This window comes from Chaetura pelagica, unplaced genomic scaffold (assembly GCF_000747805.2).
Source record: "Chaetura pelagica isolate M959 unplaced genomic scaffold, ChaPel_1.0 scaffold104, whole genome shotgun sequence".
Lineage (NCBI taxonomy): Eukaryota > Metazoa > Chordata > Aves > Apodiformes > Apodidae > Chaetura > Chaetura pelagica.
In genome coordinates, this window is record NW_009953786.1 from 7912297 (window position 1) to 7932460 (window position 20164).

The 20164-nt window shown below is 38.7% G+C and overlaps 1 protein-coding gene across 1 annotated transcript in view; it reads right to left on the reverse strand.

Moving 5' to 3' along the window:
• OFCC1 (orofacial cleft 1 candidate 1) overlaps positions 1-20164 on the reverse strand; it is a 178926-nt gene that overhangs the window by 88491 nt on the left and 70271 nt on the right. The window contains exons 14-15 of the mRNA XM_010000981.1: positions 15885-15973; positions 10898-11034 (exon numbers count right to left, since the gene is read on the reverse strand). Coding sequence (XP_009999283.1) covers positions 10898-11034; positions 15885-15973 — 226 coding nt within the window. The remainder of the gene's footprint in view (positions 1-10897; positions 11035-15884; positions 15974-20164) is intronic.

The following is a 20164-nucleotide window of genomic DNA, read 5'->3' on the forward strand; positions in this document are numbered from 1 at the left end:
GAAAAGGCTACTCCCAGTGCATGTGGAATGCAGCCCCTATCCTGAAACCTGGCAGTGTTTCCAAAGTTAGCAATGATCATAAACCCCTGAAATATGGCTGGTATCTCCAGAGCCTGATCCAAAGCCCAGTGAAGGCAATTGGAAAGATTGCACATGGCTGTAGTTTTGTGTGGGCCAGGCATAAAGTATTACTTTTCTTGCCATTTGATTCCTTAATTGAGAATATCTTACATTGTCCAAGTCAGATTTCACTGAATTTCTCATCCACCCATCTTTTCTCCCACAGTTAATTTTTATTTTAAAAGTACAGGTCTGGAAATCTTTAGGAAAATAATTAGCACAGTAGGTTAAATGGACTCAGTGCTTTAGAGAAACAAAGTAGTCTAATAAACAGAGCTTTTAGCAAATGCATTTTCACAGAAATACACAGGAGATAACATACCACTGGGACACCAGCCTGCTGTATGCTGCTTTGAAAACTCTCTTCCCAGAATTAATTCAGACTGATTATTAGCATAGCATGGATGCATTCATCTAGGGAACTAACTAAAAATAATACCCAATTTACCAATGAGCTAGAGTAAGCTTTTTAATCTCCCATGACTCCACAAATGGGTGGCAGTGCACTAGAGTGTCACATATTTGTGGCTGCAAGACAGTTGAAGTTAAGCTTTTGGGTATATGCAATCACAAAAGATTACTGGAAGATACTGAGGTGCTGGATGGAACCATTTCTTGGGCCACAGTCTGGACAGTCCTGCTACAATCTTAATACCTGGGCTGTTCATTTATTTGGCACTGATTAAAATTCTCAAGGAAACATTTTTCCATCTAAAGCCACTAAAAGATCATTTGGTTTCAGGGTCCAGCTACTCATCTTCATTTGGGACCTCAAACTTGGAAATACAGGGTTTACTCAGTATGGCCTTGAGGAAAAAAAAAATATAGGCATTATGGGTTTAAACCTTTCATTTAGCATATTTTTCCTGAAACCTGAGGAATAAGAGAGACACTACCACTGGATCTTATACCTATGTCCAGGAAAACTGAAGACTTTCCTGATGTACTTATACTATGACACATGTAAGTACAGGGACATTTTTTGTCTAGATGCACTGTGCAGGATAAGTGAAATGTGTGACGAACTGGACTGAATATGCATCTTTCACCCTTCAGCATATTGTAGGTCAAACTCTGTATCTGATGTACAAAGCCAGAGAGGGAAAGGAAGACGTTTGGAGAAAACGGATTCTTTTCATTCCTCAAAATTACTGCCACCTCTAAGGCTAAACTGAAAAGTTGTGGCATGAATGTACATCTGAGTGTCATTCAGAAGATGAGGATCATGATATAATGTTCTGAAATAAAAGTTATTCCAACTTTTGAAATACTATCACTTACAAAGCAACCAAAGATGCTAAAAGGCCCCTGTACTACATTTAACTGAAATACAAGGCAACTACAAACAGACAGTTACCCTGCATAAAATGATACACATGGTGGTGTAGGGTGGCTTTTTTTCCTCTATGTAAAGCAAGCTTCAAAGGGAACTGTAATTTTTGAATTAATGGGCAAACAATGCACAACAAATTACATCAGTAGTTAGTTAAAAGTTCTGTAAAATATCTTGCCCTCTGCTTCTGAGTAATGAAACTGATGAAGGAATGAGATTTTATTTCTTTTTCCATCTCCAGCTCTCTTCCCCTGCAACTGTTTAGACTGGATGATGAACAGATAGAAATGGAATCTGCACATTGTGAGAATGATGCAGCATTCAGATGCAAGTACAGCTGCAAGAAAGAATAGCTGAACCAGGAGTTCCTTCACTGTCAGATCCCATAAAGCAAATTGGCATTCATTATCTCTCTGCAGACACCTAAACCAAAAACTGGGATAGACCTAGGTACCAGCCCGAGAAGTTTATGAGGACAAAGTACACCAGAGAGTTGCCTAGTATGTCTAACACTAAGCTCAAGACAGTGATTCACACCTACATAACATTCAAGCATGACTACTGGAAATTCCCTGTTTGCTGGACTTCCTGTTAAACCCAAAGGCAGAGAGACTGCATTATATTCAGAATTTCATAACCAGACTCCCAGATCTGCTAGGTTGGGGTGTATTTTTGGACCCAAGGCCAGTAAAATAGCAGATCCCCTCTGTTCTTTCCTATTAACCTTTTTTGTGTGCACTCTGCTCAAACCAGGACATATTGCCAGGGAGGGAGATACTGTATTCTGCCTAAAGCAAGGATGAAAAATATGAGGCAAAATAATGGTTCCATTAGGTGACTGAGGAAGAGGATTTAGATGGTCATCCACATTTTTATCCTCACCTCTGAGATAAGAAACAAGGGCCACCAGTTACAAGGCCCATATTTGCCCAAATTTTTCTGCTCCTACTCTTTTCAGCTTATCATCACAGCTCCTTGTTCCCATCCTTGGTGAAGTGTCTCAGTTCGTACTGGAAACTTGCAATGGCAGAGACCCTCCTAACTGATGTGGCTATTTTGTCACACATCACTGTATATTTGATAATAATTATGCCTCTGCAGAGGTATTTCATTCTGATAGATTCAGAACTGTCCCACCAGGATCTTCAGCTACTTATTCATTTTGCTACAGGCTACAACAGAAAGCGATAGAGAATTTACTGAAATAACAAAGTCATTTTACATACATATGGTCTATGCTTCTGTGCCACAGCAGTGACAGATAAAAAGCAGCAATCTATCATCTTTTTCTCTCCACACTGTACTCAATAGGATCCAAAGTGTGGTACCCATTTTGCTACTAATGCACATGTATAACTCCCACTTATTTACTGCAGTGCCCTGAAGAAGTGACAGTTAGCTATGTAATGCACTTATTATTTTTATTCATTCTATTCATTAGAGATGACTGTGTATGGTGCACTTATAGCTTTGCTCTTCTCCACTAGTCATCAGTAATGTCATCTTTTCTAGCTCATGAAAACAAAATGTATATTAAACGACAAACAACAACCACATCTCTCTCTACCCAATGTTTCACAGCCAGCTTGCCAAGTCTTCTACCTTCCTGTGAGTCTGAATAAACCAAAGAGCAATTCAGCTATGTCAAAAAATGCTTTTGCACTAAGCAGGAATCAAGGCTTAAAGATGTGAAGTGCCTGTGAGAGAGAAACACTGGCAGAACTCTCTCAGAGGCATTTTGACGGCCCTCATGGCAAGAGCTTCAACAGCTTTGGGAGTCCAGGATGTTCAGTGGCTGGCCAGTCAATATTCCCAGCATTTAAGAAGATAAGTTAGTGATTTCCATCAAAAAGGTGCACAATAAACATATTCTGTCAATATACTCAGCTTCCTTCTGACTATTCCCAAATTTGAAACATCTTCTTGAACTTTAACTGATTAGGAATTCTCTAGGGTGGAGGAGGAAAGCACAAAAAGCATCTTGGAAGGGAATTATAAATACAGTCTCCTGGAGAGTACTAGGTCAAATAGTGAATTGCACCAGTGCTGGAGAGCGTTTGCCTGCTCTTTAACTCCATTGCATATAATCAGATAGCAACCACACAAGTACCTTTCCAGGATCTCTAGGAACAGGTTGGTTTTCATACTGAAGTTGCTCAACAACTGAGGTCACTGCTCCTCCTTTCTAAACATTAAAGTCAGCAGAAAAAGAAAAAAATAAACATCTCCCTGACACGTTAATTGAGTGATAACTCACTGAGAACTCTCAAATTCCATTCTCAACTGAGTGATTTCTGTTACAAATTTCTCATCTCCATTGCTCAAGACCACCTCTCAGCTGGTGGACTTCTGCAGGTCTGGAACCTGCAGGAAAAAGAGTAGCTACTGGCAACTCTTTTCATCATCCTGAACAGATAAACAGAAGAATCATCAGAATTGCACTGAAGTCCACAGTTAGTGCAATATCAAATGTTCTCCAACATCACAACATCAAGTTCCAGCAAAAGCAAGTGCATGCATAGATATTGGAGGACTTTGCAAAAGACCCTTGTAAAAAACGGTTCTGAATAAAGACTCATGTTTCCTTTCCATCCATACATTTTTGTTTCTTATTTTTTTCCAGCAGTTTAGACACATTTTGACATAATCCTCATCGTTGATTTCAGACTTGCTTCCAAATAGTCTTTATCTGTCTTCACCTCTACATGTCAATCATCATCAAAAGATACACCTTACTTTTAATCCACTTTTCACTTTCAATTCACTTTTCACTTTCTCCATTTTACCACAATGCACTGGTACAGCGATATAATTCTTCAGATGCACAAAGAAATACATTTTCTCTCAAAATGTATCCAGTTCATTGGACTTTGTCAGTTATGAATTATACTATAATTACACTATATAATAAAGAAACTTACAGAGAGCTTCAGAAAAATCATAGGGAATCAAAAAGGTGCCATAGATATATTTAACGGTTTGTCCATAGGACAAGTTTCCAAAAAAGAAAACTTTACTGTAACTTTTAAATCCCCAACAAAACTAAGGCTAAAGCAAAAACTTCACAGAAATATGTACCAGTCTGCTGTAAAATTTGTCTGCAAAGGTGTGAGAATGCGCACCAATGTAAATGCAAATCTGATGGAGGGAAATGAAGAAATAAAAAATACAAAAATCCATGATCTATGCCTTGCTGTGACTTTGCTGCAAAACAAAACTCCCACAGAGAGTACAGAATCTGGACCAATCCTGGTAAAACTGTGCTCACACAGCCAAAGCTTAAACATTTTTAGGAATGACACACAAAAGATTTGCAGGCATTCAAAGAAACCTGTGCAACTTCTGGTGAACCTAAGAGGTAAAGTTTGGCCTGCCTTTAAATATTTTTAAGGCCTGCCTTAAAAATATTCCCTAGATTCTGTTTCAAAATTGAATTGGAGACAATGAAACAGGGATAAGGTGGACTATTAGAAGTTATTGAGAAAGATTCCTGAAGTAATTTTTAAAGTATTAGCATTTTTTAAAGCAAGCAATAAAGACCCAGTCTCCTTTTCACAAAGAAAGTTGAACACCCAATCTTAATGGCAATATTTTAGATAAAGTGCATGAAGCAGATCCTACTATAACAGCTGTAAAAAACAGGTAAGATTTGAGCCTTGATTTTAGGTAAATGTTACGTATTTGAATAAAAGGTTGCATTTATAGGAAGCAGCAGATTTTATTATTTTTTTTATTCTAATGAAATATTTGGAAGACCTCAAGGGAGAATCCTGGGAAACTTTTTAAACAGACAACACAAGTTTTGAACAAATTTTAAACACTCAGGCAAAGATTTTCCTCCTACATATAATTCATCGCCCTCCTTACTCAGTGTAAATTCAATCTGTTCTGTCTGTATGACATAAACAACAAGCAGTTTCGCAGGAATGAGGCAAACCATATGTGAAGGTGTTTCAGAAAGCACAACAGGGAATACACCAAGCAAAGAAGCATCTGCATTTATTTCAATGGCAAGTCACATGTGTATCATAACGGGAAAGTTTATTGTTTTTATTAAAAAACAACTTTACTAGAATGTGCTGTTTAGAGTTAACTCTTCTTGCCCCTCAGTGTCCTCCTCAGTGTGGGGGAAAATAATAACCATCTGGTAAAATCATAGTCTACAGGTGCAGAGGCAAGGTTGCAAAGGGTTCCTCAACCCCATCCACCCTACCTAGGCTGGTCTACATTGCCAAGAGCCTGGTTCTTCTCCACCCTCCCCTTGCTACTCCTCTTGGACTGGGCCTGCATCTGCTTCTTAAGGCTACAAGTGAAAACCGAAGCCTGACCCATCTCTGTTGGATTCTAGAGGTGTGAGAATATAAATATAAGTAGAATTTATTTCTTACTGATGCTTGTGTGCAGTGGAACACCAGCCTGTCTCCTGTCAAGATGCTGTCTGACCCTGCACTGATTCTGCACCAACCACCCTGCAGCCAAGATAACATGGGCATCCCCTGGCACTGCTGCGTGGTGTGCTTGGATTTTCCCTCACAAAAGGCAACTCCCTACAGTAAATCATATTTACAGAAGGTGGTCATAGTCAGCTTAACACATTTGGTAATCAGGAGAAAAATATTTCAAAGTAACTTTTAGCCTGGGTACTAGCTACAGGCACATTGTTAAAAAGTAAATTGCATGGACACAAAGGATGATTGTTACTTTTATATTAGTGTGTGATATTAACCCTTAAGAGCTGGTTTTGATGATAAGTTTTTGGTGAGTGAAACTGCTAGTTCGTTACTTACATTTACACTCAAGCTTGAAGATCCTTAGTCACGTAAGGTGTTTATATCGTTATTTTATTTGCAATAAAACAGATAGAAGTTTTTGAAATCTTGGATCCTTCTCCTGTCTCCAATACAATTGAATAAAAAAGCAGTGTTAAAGTATTTAGGTGCTGAAATTATTTATCAGATCTCTACTTACTATGCACTTTCAGGCTTTATAGTGACCAAGAACCATGGAGAACATTTTTTCTTCAAATTATTCTTCTTTCAAGGGATGAAACAGGGCTAGAAAGCTTTTCTCTCTCAAAGTTATAGATTTCACCTGTCTTATTTAGACAGTAGCTACTAAAAATACTAAGATTCTGTTGCAGGCTACATGGGCTTTTATTTCCAGAAGCACAAGTTTCTGAGAGAAGAGAGGTTCAGAGACACTGTGATGTGAGGCAAGGTCCTGGGGCTGCTTCTACAGGAAGGTCTGCAAAGCACTTTGTGACTATTCAGGAGCTATGGAGTTGTCATTATGGCAGGCCACTTCAGTGTCATGCACCTCCCTGTAATATGTGACCATGTTTGTTTACTAGCCCTTATGTTTTCAGCTCATCCCTCCTCACCCCCACATTCACTGGCCCTAAGCAAAAGCCTGCTGCTGTCAGCAAGGCTGCAGGTGGGCAAGTCACTCATGTAGGCTGAAAGACTGAAGCTGAAGGCTGCATGTTTCTGCAGCCAGAAAGGTCTTTACGTTACATGTGTGTATAATGCCCACTGTAAGGGATTTGTCTATGGCCTACAGACATGAGGCAGCACTGTCAAATTAACATGAACAGAAAAGGACAAGCATGGTAAAACAATAGAACCAAAAGATATCACAATTATCAGAAAAATATTTGTGATTACAAAAGAATGTTTTCCTCTTACTCATCAATCTGCCATTTGGCAAGCCCTACAAGAAAAGAGATGATGAGACAGAGGAAAAAGAAGAGGAAAAAAATTACAGGGAAAGGTAGGGAGAGAGAGGAAAAAAAGAGACAGAGTAGATATTTGTCACAGTACAGCACTAGCTTTTAATTAATATAGGGTATGTACAACTTTAAAGACTGTTGGTCATGTAGTATTTTATGATAAATACATTTTATGGGATTTTGTTTTTAAAGAGGATTTTTGTTAAATAACCTAGCCCAATAAATGATTTACCAGCTGCAATAAAAGATCAAGGAAATTGCTCAGATTGCATCTTGGAGCATCAAAACCACTGAATTTTATGGAGATCTAAGCTGCCCCCAGATCTAGTCCTATTAAAAATTTTTGTAGCAGCTAATTATCTTGCATTGCATTTTTTAAAAGGTAACAATCCTAGCAGAGAGGAAGGTCTGGAAACAGACAAAGAGGAGTTGATGCTCTTTCATTGAGAAATAGGAGAGAAGGAAAGAGATAGACAGAAGTGAGTAATAACTGAACCATTGTGGGAGAAATAGGAGAGAAGGAAAGAGACAGAAGTGAGTAATAACTGAACCATTGTGCTGATAAGGTAACAAATGGAACTTACAATTCACAATGCATTGCATACTCCTCCATTCACACAGGTAAACTAAATTAACTCTCAGTTAAAGAAAAATAATATTAAGGATACATTATTTACATGCCATGTTAAGTGTAATATCTCTGTTACTCAATCATTTCCCATGACTGTCAAGCTGAGCAACTTTGAAAAGGATAAAGGATCAACACCTGAATTTAAACAGCATACTTGAATTATCTACTGTAAATCGGTAAGAAACAGAATCAAGACAGTGAAGTTCACTGCCATGGAAAGCAAGCACCCTGACACAGAAAGGGTTGGTGATAATTTGGTTAATTTAATTTGAAAACTGAGGTAGGCAAAACAAAACAGTGGGAGTCAGCAAAGACATTTGGATGACCACTGCTACTCTAAAATATATTCTTAAATTATGACCAGGATGAGGGAGCCCTTAATTGTCCAAAATAAACATGAATGCAGAATTATGGCAGTCTAATTATATGATTTTGTGATGTTTTTCCACTTGATTGCTGCCTCCTGCAATACTCAGGGCTGACAACATCTAGGCTTGAGTTCAAATTTCTATAGTGAAAAAACACTTTGCTTCTGTAGAGTCTTTACCTAACTTCCTGACAAACTTCAAAGGCACCAAGTGAATGTGGCAAGCGAGAGCAGGGAACAACAGTACTAGTGATGCTGAAGGCTGCTTGGCTTGCCTGATGAGGTAATCCTGCTTTCAACATTTTTGATAGGCAAGTCATTTAAAATTAAATTTTCACAGACCTCTACCCTATTCCGATGCTCCGTTTTATGGAGGTTTTATTTGAAACTCCAGGGGCTAATTTACAGAAGACGATAGGTGCCAGAGATGTACATTACAGCCGGGTTTTCAACATTCAAAACATGATACAGAATACTATTTGAAAGGTTATCAGATCACTTCATTTAGAGAAGGACTGGGTCTTCATCGTTTCCTACTAGCTACAAATAACTGTCCAAATTTCACAATTACTTAGGAGATGAAATTGCAGAAAAAATAATTATAAGTAAATTAAAATGTTTAATTTCCAAGCATTTTTTTTAAATTTTGCTGTAATTTATCTTTTCAAGTAATTCCCTATATGTGCATTCTGTAACAGAAAAAAGGAATAATATTTAAAGTAATATCCAAGAAAGGCACTATATTGGTCTTAAAATGCTGAAAAGATCTTGCTAGACACCGTCATTCACAGACCAGATAGTCTCAGTGCTGTGCCTGGCAAGATCATGGAGCAGGTCCTCCTGAAGGCTCTGCTAAGGCACATGGAAAATGAAGGGTGACTGGTGACAGCCTACGTGACTTCACCAAGAGCAAATCCTGCCTAATTTGGTGGCCTTCTACAATGGGGTCACTGTACTGGTGGACAAAGTAAGAGCAACCTATGTTATCAACCTGGACATGTGCAAAGCCTTTGGCATTGTCCCACAGAACATCCTCGTATTGAAACTGGAACAGCACAGATTTGATGGATGGACCTCTCATTAGGTAAGGTGCTGGCTGGATCGTCACACTCAAACAGTGGTGATCAATGGTTTAATGTCCAGATGGAGACCTGTGACAAGTAGAGTTCCCCAGGAGTCAATACTTGGACTGGTGCTATTTAGTGTTTTTGTCAGTGATATGGACAGTGGCATTGAGTGCACCCTCAGCAAGTTTGCTGACAACACCAAACTGTGTGGTGACATCAATGTGCTGGAGAGAAGGGATGCCATCCAGAGAGACCTTGACAGGCTTGAAAAGTGGGCTTGTGCAAACTGCATGAAGTTCAACAAGGCCAAGTGCAAGGTGCTGCACCAGGGTTGGGGCAATCCCAAGCACAGATACAGGCTGGGTGGAGAATGGATTGACAGCAGTCCAGAGGAGAAGGACTTGGGGGTAGACGAGAAGCTCAACATGAGCCAGCAATGTGTGCTTGCAGCCCAGAAAACCAGCCATGTCCTGGGATGCATAAAAAGAAGCGTGGCCAGCAGGTCAAGGGAGGTGATTGTCCCCCTTTATTTAGCTGTGGTGAGACCCCACCTGCAGTACTGTGTCCAGTTCTGGAGTCCCCAACATAAGAAGGACATGGAGCTCCCAGAGAGACTCCAGAGGAGGGTCACAAAGATGATCAGAGGGCTGGAGCACCTCTACTGTGAAGACAGGCTGAGAGAGTTGGGATTGTTCAGCCTGGAGAAGAGAAGGTTCTAGGGACACCTTACAGCAGTCTTCCAGTACCTGACGGGGCTACAGTATAAGTATTCATAGAGAGAAGAGAAGGGGTAATGGATTAAAACTGGAAGAGGGTAGATTTAGGTTAGACATTAGGACAAAATTCTTTCCTGTGAGGATAGCAAGACACTGGCACAGGTTGCCCAGGGAGGCTGTGGCTGCCCCCTCTCTGAAAGTGTTCAAGGCCAGGGTGGATGGGGCTTGGAGCAACCTGGTCTAGTGGAAGGTTTCCCTGCCCACGGCAGGGGGGTTGGAACTAAATGATCTATAAGATCCCTTCCAACTCAAACCATTCTATTATTCTATGATTCTTCCCCTGACAGAGCTTCTCACAGCAATGCAACAATGTTAAAATTGCATCCTTATTTAAAAAGAAAAGGCTTCCAAATTGTTTATAATCCATTTCAATACAAGCGAGTCAAATAAAATGCAAGTCTTTAGTTATTTATAAGTGCTAAAAATATCTTACCTCATATCTATGAAGGTGAAGTAACAACACTTCCTTACTTCACAGTGATTTCTCAAAGAAAAGTTACTCTTATCTATAATGTTCTATTGGTAAGGAAAAGTAGAACACAATCAGCAATTCTGAATCCCAGGCAGGGTCTTCATGTTGGAAATAAGTTGAGGAGTCACAGTGATCAAAAAGCAGAAAATAAAGTACTTAATATTTACACAAATAAATAGCTCATGCACAGAAAAATGAGCTCTGTGGAAAAGTAGCAAATGATGTCATAATCACAACGTGTGCACAAAGGGGATAAACTGGTGTTGCTTAGATAATTGTCAACTTATGTGTTGGATTTTGCAGCCTGATAACATTCTTCTGAATTGAGATACCACTATAATACAAGAATAACAAGGCTTACTTTTGGGTTGTGACACTACTTGATGCTGAGATTACTTACCACACAGAAAAAGTGTATTTCTCTAACTCCTCCAAGTAAAAATCACTTTCTGCAGATGGTTTCACTTCTTCAGGACTTGCATTGTTCCCAGGACTAGATTTTTCTTGATAATGTTCATCAGGTGGGTTACCCCAATTGATCTTTAAATTAAAAGAAAAAAAATCAAGTTAGAATAGTAGATAGCAAATTAGGAGCTCTCAGTTTCACCTTGTTTGGAACTTCGAGCCCTGTTTTATTCTTCACTCTATAACAAACGTGGAAATAGCAGTGGCAAAGCTGGATTATTTCAGTTGGAAAGGACCTATGACAATCATCTAGTCCAACGGCCTGACCTGTTCAGAGCTGACCAAGTTAAAGCATGTTAAAAGCATTGCCCAGATGCCTCTGAAACACCAACAGGCTAGGGGTATCAACCACCTATCTAGAGAGTCTGTTCCAGTGTTTTACCACCCTCTTGATAAATAAATGTTTCCTTATGTCCAGTCTGAACCTCCACTGCTGCAGCTTTGTCACTGGATCCCAGAGAGAAGAAACCAGCAGCCCCCTCTTCACTTCCCCTCCTCAGCAATTGGTAGAGAGCAATGAGGCCACCCCTTAGCCTTCTCTCCAAACTAGACAAACCCAAAATCCTTGGCTGTTCCTCACAGGACATGCCTTCCAGCCCCATAACCAGCTTTGTTGCCCTTCTTGGGACACATTCAAGGACCGTCACATCTTTCTTTAATTGTGGGGCCCAGAACTGCACACAGAATATTATTCAGTGAATGGATTCATGTTCTTATGAGACTTTAGTTCAACAAACCCTGTCAGGGAGGTGTAAGCTCATGCTGCCACCAAAAGTCATTATCCAGCTTTCCTCAACCTTCTTGCCTTTTCCCATGTTGTACACCACATTTCATCAGCTAAAAAACTTGGACATCCACATAGTAAAACATACGGAAGGAATGGATCTGGGGAGGGAATTAATGTTGTTTGGCTTCTTTCCTTTCTTTTCCTTTTATTAACTGGGTTAGCTCTCAGCTGGACCCATTCTGATCCAGGCCACCTTGCACTGGTGCCAGCAGAGGGGAGGGAGGGACAGTACTGCATCTTCAAGTGCTAGAGACAGTTTATGCTGATTTAAGGTACTCCTAGAGCTACAAAACAAAGAATCCTAATCTGTGCTCATCTCTCAAACAACATTTTTGCACTCATGAAGCCCAGTTCAGCCCTGGCACCGCCTGTCTCTGGAGTGACTGGCAGGTTCCTCGCATGTTCGATGTTCTCACCCTTGGACAGAGTGTCAAGCATCACTTCCACCAAGAGACACAGTGAGGTCATAACTCACCAAATAGACTTCTGCAGGTGACTTTATGAAGCTATCTATTAGTGCCTTCCTAGGCACAGTGCCAAACTCTGTAAAGGGTCTGCTAACATTTAGTGAACAACTCCAGAGAGAAAAAAGTTAAAACCACTTACATGCCGTAGAAACAGCATTCCCTTTTTGTTCTTTCTTTTAGACATGGGGAAAGTATACTGTTTAGAAGCAATCACAAAGGGAAAGCCTGTTTCTCTATCCCTTTATACCAATTTTATTAAGCAATTGCTTGAAATTTTCTACTCTATACTAGAAAGTAACCTAAATTATTTAAGTTCCTTTTAAGGACTTCTGCATTATGAAATCTGTAATGAACAAAACATCCACATTTGCTCTGTAGATCTCAAAAAATCTCAGAGCTTCCAGGGAAGACAACATTAAATGTTGTCACACCACTGTCTACTTTTGAAAACTACAAAGATTTTTTTTCTTTTTTTTTTAACTTGGTAAACTGTTTTGCTCTAAAAGGCAAATTTGTATTCCGAAGCTTGGATTACATAGACCTCATCCACATTTTGAATTTTAATTTAAGGCTCTTGGACATAACAAATAGGTGTTCATATCCATACATACGTAATGCTGAGCATGGCTATCAGTAAACATGATACAATCATCATATTTTCAACATTAATTGGAAAAACTGCCACAAGCAATGGAATATCTTGTTAAAAGATGATTCCATGTAAATATGACTAGTTAAGGCAGAGTAGAAGTGGGCAACATGCTCAAAGCTGATTTCCAATGCTAAGACCAGGTAGCTACAGATAGTATTGCATTTCATCTAGCCACAATTGTGCAACTTAATTCCCTAGAAAATAGTCAAGGTTTCAGAGTAGGTAGGGTGTGCAAAGTATCTTACTTGCACTGACACTGTCTTTGTGAAATTATTCCTGTGCAAAGTAGATATAAAAATATTAAGACATAAATCCCAAAGCTGTTAAAGAGTTTTATTAACCCATAATATTCTGAGACTGTGTTTGATCTTCTCTGAAGTACAAAAGCAGAAGCTCAGTCATCTCATCCCATCATATGAGGATGGGATTATAGCCATATAATGTATTTGACTTCCCTCAGAAGTCACTGACCAGGAGCACTGTGTCTTTCACAGCCACCACTCAATATCACAAATGCACATAATGGTGTGCACACTCACTGCAACAAAATCTAAGTTCTCACTAATGTCCACCACTCAGAAGATACTCAGTGGGAGACTATTTGCAACTCTGTAGCATAGATCAACTTGGAGGATGGTCAAAGCAATAACACCTTTGGATTTGCTGATATATCCTATATTACCCAAAAAAGGTTAGGTCAAACCAAGAGGTCTTTCTGTTTGCTTTTGTTACAAGAAAAGAAAAAAGAGGAAAAAAAAAAAAAAAAAAAAAGGCACAGCTGAGGAAAATAATCCATTGCTTGAACATCTGTCTTCTGCCTTGAGCCTGTCCTTTACATTAGTGTATAACTGTGTCCAATATATGATTGTTGTGTAAAATTATTTTAGAAAATTTTTTTTCAGTTCCAGAAACACAAGGAAGCCCAAATGACATAGTGTCATCAAGTGTCTAAACCTTCAACATATGAAAATAAGGATCTTTCTGAAGACTGCAGTTCATTCATCCCATTAAAAGAGAGGGGCTCTTACAACCTTGGAAAGTAGATTTCACACGCTCACATTTCTTTTGTGCAGAAGTACTCTCATAAGAGCTCAGTTCAGAAATCTATTTAAACATGCCAATAACTGTAAGCTTGTGAGTCATTTCGCTGAGTCCAAAGGGACTAGACAGTGCTGAATAACCCATGGGCTTACGTACCTTACTGAAACCAGGTCACTTTAATGTGGCTTTGAGAGCCACCCACAACGGAGGTTCCTGTAAGAGCGTGGCATTTTGTTTAAAGGCAATGTGCTATTATGGGATTGTAGGAAATGAATTTCACTCTGCCACTCCCATGGGCTGGGTTGCTTTACCCATTACACCCACTCCCTCAGTCCTTGAATTGGTCTTCCTACAGATACAAGGCTACACACACACGTATCGGTCTGCGGTGCAGTTATGTTTATATAAACTCTGGCTTCTTCAAGTCATCCTTACTTTCTTTCCTAAAGCAATAAATCACTTTAAAACTTAGATATTTAAAATGGAGGGATTTTCCAGTTGGCCAATCTGACTTTGCTCACAGATATTTATATATTGATCACCATACTACTAAAGTCCAGGTTGCAATAATAATTCCCAGCTATGGAATATTTGTGCCACAGTAAGTGTACAAATATAAACACATAGCACAGAAATTTGTGAGTACCCTAAGAGCTGTAATTACTTTCTTCCATGTTTCACATTGCACCTAGAACAGTGTGAGACAAATTGCCAGAATTATTATTTTGAATATTCATGTTTGCAGTTATAGTTCATTGTAGCCACGCAGATCTAAGAAGGGAACTGGAGCGACGCTTACAAAATAACATCCTTCATTGGAAAATACCTAATCTAGAACAAGTAGTGCAGGTAGAAGAAATCCTCAGGAATACAGAGTCTTCTTTGTGTCTTAGTTCTCAGAATTTACATTACATTGGAAAGTTCCAGTGGTATCTCACCCAGAAAGTGTGGTCATGATCCAGGTGTGAATTCATGATAACTTGCACTGATGACACAATATTTGTTCACAAATTAATTATGTCCTTGACCAAGATACTACAAAAAAAGCATACTTAAAGTTTCTGGTAGTAGGGGTCTTTTGCACAAAGACAGGAGAGCTTTAAGGTTACAGATGCATAAGAAATCTATCTTGTATATAAACATTACTGAAATAATATCAGCCTGCAGAACAGCCTTGATCAAGCTGCTGTTGTCTGAGTACTGGACGGTCTTTCCTACTATTCCTTTGACATTTCTTTGCTGGAGAGATTAAGTCCCTATAGATCTAGGCAGAATACAGCAATACTCCTGGGCATGTGAAGCCTTACAGTAACTATAAGAAAATTCACGGTGACAGATTAAAGAAACACAGCAACAAAAAGAAGCAAGCTCACTAACCACTGCTAAATGGCACAGGTAGAAGTTCCAGTGATTTGAGACCACTCTGGAGTATTGTGTCCAGTTCTGGGCTCACCAGTTCAAGAGGGTCAGGGATTTACTTCAGAAAATCCAACGGAGGCTATGAGGATGATTAAGGGTCTGGAGCACCTGCCTTACGAGGCAAGGCTGAGAGACCTGGGGCTGTTTAGTCTAGAGAAGAGAAGGCTGAAAGGGGATCTTATTGATGTTTACAAGTATCTGAAGGGTGGGTGTCAGGAAGGAGGGGCCAATCTGTTTTCAGTTGTGCCCTGTAATGGGACAAGGGCAATGGATGCAAACTGGAGTGCAGGAAGTACCACCTCAACATGAGGAAGAACTTTTTTACTGCAAGGATATCAGAACACTGGAACAGGTTACCCAGAGAAGTTGTGGAGTCTTCTTCTCTGGAGACTTTCAAGACCTGTCTAGAGGCCTTTCTGAGTGATCTGCCCTAGATTCTGAGGTGGTCTTTCTCTGGAGGTGGGGTTGGACTCGATGATCTCCAGAGGTCCCTTCCAACCTCTACCATTCTGTGATTCACCATGCTCTTTAAGGGAGATGGTGACGTTCAGATCAGTACCTTGTGTTGTTCTCCTTGGCCTTTCTTCAGCCAAAACCAGCTACAGTGCACATCTGCACTGTCCTGGCAATCTTGGTAAATATCATCCTCTGTAAAAAGGAAAAAAAAATAAAATTAAAAAAAAAAATTAGACAAGTATTTTTATATTGGTATATATTGCTGCATAAGATAACATTCTAGAAGGAAAGGTGCTGTGATGTTTTCCCTCTCCAACCAAGGTCCTGTGTGATGCTAGGCAAGTAATTTTTCCACTTAGTCCTAGTTATAAATAGGTGGTTACTTCTCTCCTACACCTTCCAGAAGTGCTAGGATGATAACTGCAGAGACTTCAGATATTGTGGTGCTGGAAATAGCAATTGTATAGCTAAGAAGTGGTGGGGAAAGTATAAATAAAGCAATAACAGACACAAGAAGAATGACAGTTAAATACTCCAGGATGTGTTCTTCAAAAAAGAGAAGAAAATTGGTTTTCTTGTATGGGCATGGCTGTGGATCAAGAATGAGGCACAGGGATCAAAAGTACTCATCTTTTCTGAGCAATGTTTACTCCAGTAATGTGTCTCTGAAGGTCCTGAAAAGCAGTGACCTGTGAGCAAAAAGGTATTCCCACATCATAAGAAGCAGTGCCATGATGGAAACAAGGGTCTTTATTACTCTTCATAGTGCACAACACATGGAGGACAAGCCAAAAATAATGTTTTTTCCACTTTTTTTTTTTCCTAGTTGTTTCCACTTTGCCTCACTAAAAGACAATCAAGTGTACTTAAAATCACAGTACCAGTAGGATCTGCTCATAGGTGTTATAGCCCAGGGAAGAAGTGTTTGGCCACTCCCTGGAAATGTTCAAGGCCAGGCTGGATGGGACTTTGAGCAACCTGATGTAGCGGGAGGTGTTCCAGCCCATGTGGGAGGGTAGGAGCTAGATGGTCTTTAAGCCTCTTCCAATCCAAATGGTCCTATATTACACAATGTACACATACACAATGTCACAGTTGTAAGCCTGTGTGTTTGATTTGAACCTATAGGCATATTTCTGTTTCTTACTTTCTATACATATACACACACATAGAAGTGCATATATGCTCATCATTCATAGGGGATAAGGTTTTTACATGTAATTCTGTCATCTAGGGTGAAAGAAGAGCTCTATTGAAATCAGTGAAACCACGTAAAATACAGCTGCTCGTATGTCATGTGTGCACGCACACGCAGTATAAACAGTTCAGGCTGTCTCCACATATTCCATATATGTGACACATATATGAACCGTAAGCACACGTTAAAATATAAACATACCTTTGTAAAGATGGTTACTGTGGTTTTCTCTGTTGTTCAATTTTTCTAAAAAAATTTTGGCTCAGTGAAATGGGTTTCCAAATAGCTTTGCTGAAGACTTGGACAATGTTTTTGGAGACAATTGAATAAAGCAGTAATTATGTTGGCCAAAAAAATAGCACAATAAAAAAGAATAAAGAAAACAATAATATTCTGCATTTAAGAAATGGGAGGGAAAACTAACTCCAGTTTGTTATTTAATCATGACATGCTCTTTTTGTATTTTATTTGTAAGGCTCTGAATGCTCTTTTCTTTCTGTACCAGTGAGCTCATTACTTTAATTCCTCATAGATTTCTCTGAGCAATTTTTGCTAAGTAAAAACACAATGTAATTCTTCAATGGCTGTAACAGTAAGAAGCTGCTCAAATTAAAGATCAATAAAAAAAACAGAGAAAAAAAATCTGTATGAAAATAAATAAATAAAGGAGAAGATGGCAAATGCTTGCAATTAGACAGGATGAAAAATCTAAAAAGAAATTAAATTTAGTTGTAATACATTTCCCATTCTTTTCTTCATGAAAATTACTACTGAAGTGGGTTTTTTTTCTGTAATTTAAATGTTAAGCTGCCAGATGTGTGTCTCATGCTTGAAGAGTTGAAGCTTTGCATTATTTAGCATATTAAGATTCACAGAATTTTAAAAAGGGCTCCTTTATTGCCTGGAGGTTCTAATTAAGTAAACCTTAGCCTGGTACATTTAAAACTTGCAATACAAGAGATTTTGCTTCCTTTTTTTTCTCTGCAGCCAAGTCTCATCAATATAATAAATATGGAAAATACTTAAGATGATATAATTTTTCTTTGGCTTGAGGAATTAAACCTATCTATTATTTTAAGAAGTTTTTAATAGAGGCCAGCAATCAGAAAGACATTTAAAGACTCCAGTCTACTTTTTAATCATACGAGTTGCTGTTAACGGGGGGAAATGTGTCTTATAAAATGGAGCTATGTAGAAATTGTTTCTTCCACATGCACAAAACAAAGCAGTTCTGAGAAAGAAACAAGAATCACACTGTTTTTTATTATTAAATTGCATCTTACTTTTTTATAACTTGTTATAATTGACCACAGAAAACTAATAAAGCGTTAATTAGCTGAGCTATCAGCAATTTGGTCATTGAAGGAGTTGTGATGGCTGCATCAGAACCTGTAATAACAAAAATTCCTTTGACATGCTGTACCCATAAATCATTCCTTAAATACACTTTTTATTATTTTTTTTTTTTTGCCATTTTAGAAAATGTCAAAGGTGTCAACTTTGTCCAGATATAGCACTTAGCAGTGACTATTTTAGTAAATTGACTCAAAACACATTTTGTTCCCTGACAGAGGAACATAATACCATTCATGATAAAAATGAACAATTTGAGGAGGATAAAATAGCACCAAGTAAGAACGATCAAAGACAGGTATCATAGCTATGACAAAGGTACAATGGCAGGCATAAACTCTGTTAATAGGTTTACTTGGAAGTCAACAAACATATGCAAAAAAGCAGGAAAATGTGATTACACTAGAGCCTGGAAAAGGCAATAAGACTCTTAATCCAATGTTATAAATCTGTGATCAAGTATTAATAAGAAGTCCAGTGGAATAGCTTTAATGCTGAATATTTGGATAAGACAAAAAGGAAAAAATATGTGGCATTTTCTCTCACCATTGTGGAATGGGCCAGTTAACAGTAATGCCTCGATTTGGGAAAGCATGGTGAGAGAAAGTTTACTTCCAGAACATGACAATGCTGACAGCAGTCTTGTTCCTTGGTGATATTAAGTCCCAGCAAACCAGTTTTGATGCTACACAGCTCACACCTAATATGCGATACAAAGAAAGTGTCCCTGAGGTCTGCAGGGACTTCCATTTTTTGAATGGAAAAAGGTTGGAAACTGAAACATTACTGCTAAATTGTTGCCCTTCTCAGCATCAGTCTTCTTGGGGTAACAGCTGAGAGTAGTAACAAGACCTTTAATAAAGGAGGGTGTTCTACTTCTCCTTAACATTTGTAGAGTATAATCTTTGTAGAGTATAATGTAATCTTTTTATCCTTTACAATGAGCCCAGAAGTTAGCCTCTTTGATTATGCCTTCTATAACGAGCACTGTGGAGCAATAGGAGTGGATCTGTCAAATGACACCAGTGATTCAGAGGACACCACTAAACACTGGGGACCCTGTTGTGCATTGAAGACTTTATGACAGACTAGCTCTAGTCTGGATGCTTTGGATAGCTGCTTGTAGTTTGGTTACATTTCATATTATACAAGCCCTATTCTTAAAATCCTCAGTAGTTTACAGCATTATCTCTTACAGTATATTGTTTCAGATCCTATGATGATGCAAAACAATGCCTTTTGAATCTAACCTTGTTTTGATAAGTTGATGCAATTCAGTACATTTCAAAATCAGGCCACTTTTGTAACTACATCATTTCAGAGTATTTGTAAGAGATACTCTTGATTTGAAAAATGCTCTAAAATGCTTTGTTTGGCATTGTATCTCTGCCAAATTCCACATAATTAATTTGAATAAAAACTCAACATAGCAGTTTTAGACCTAGAGAAGTCTTAGTGATGGGGAAAGAGGAGGGAAGGAAGAGCTATCTATCTGCACAATTAATATATGGAGTTTGAGACATACATTCTAAAGTAGGAAACATCCAAATGTTGGCAAAGAAAATAAATCAGGGGGAAAAAAAAAGTCTGATGCCATGAAATGTTATTTAAAACAACTTTTGTTCATGTAGGTTACTCCTGTTTTAAATACTGTCATTATTCTAAGTTGCTTTGCACAACTGTTGTTGGGCAAACTAATTAAATGAACATCAAAGTAGATTTCACTAACATAAAAGTTGGAAAAAAAAATCTCAGCTAGGGCTGTGATTACATTCTTGGAAGGACCAACATCTAGAAAAGACATGTCAATGAAGTGTTGGTCTTACTTGGAG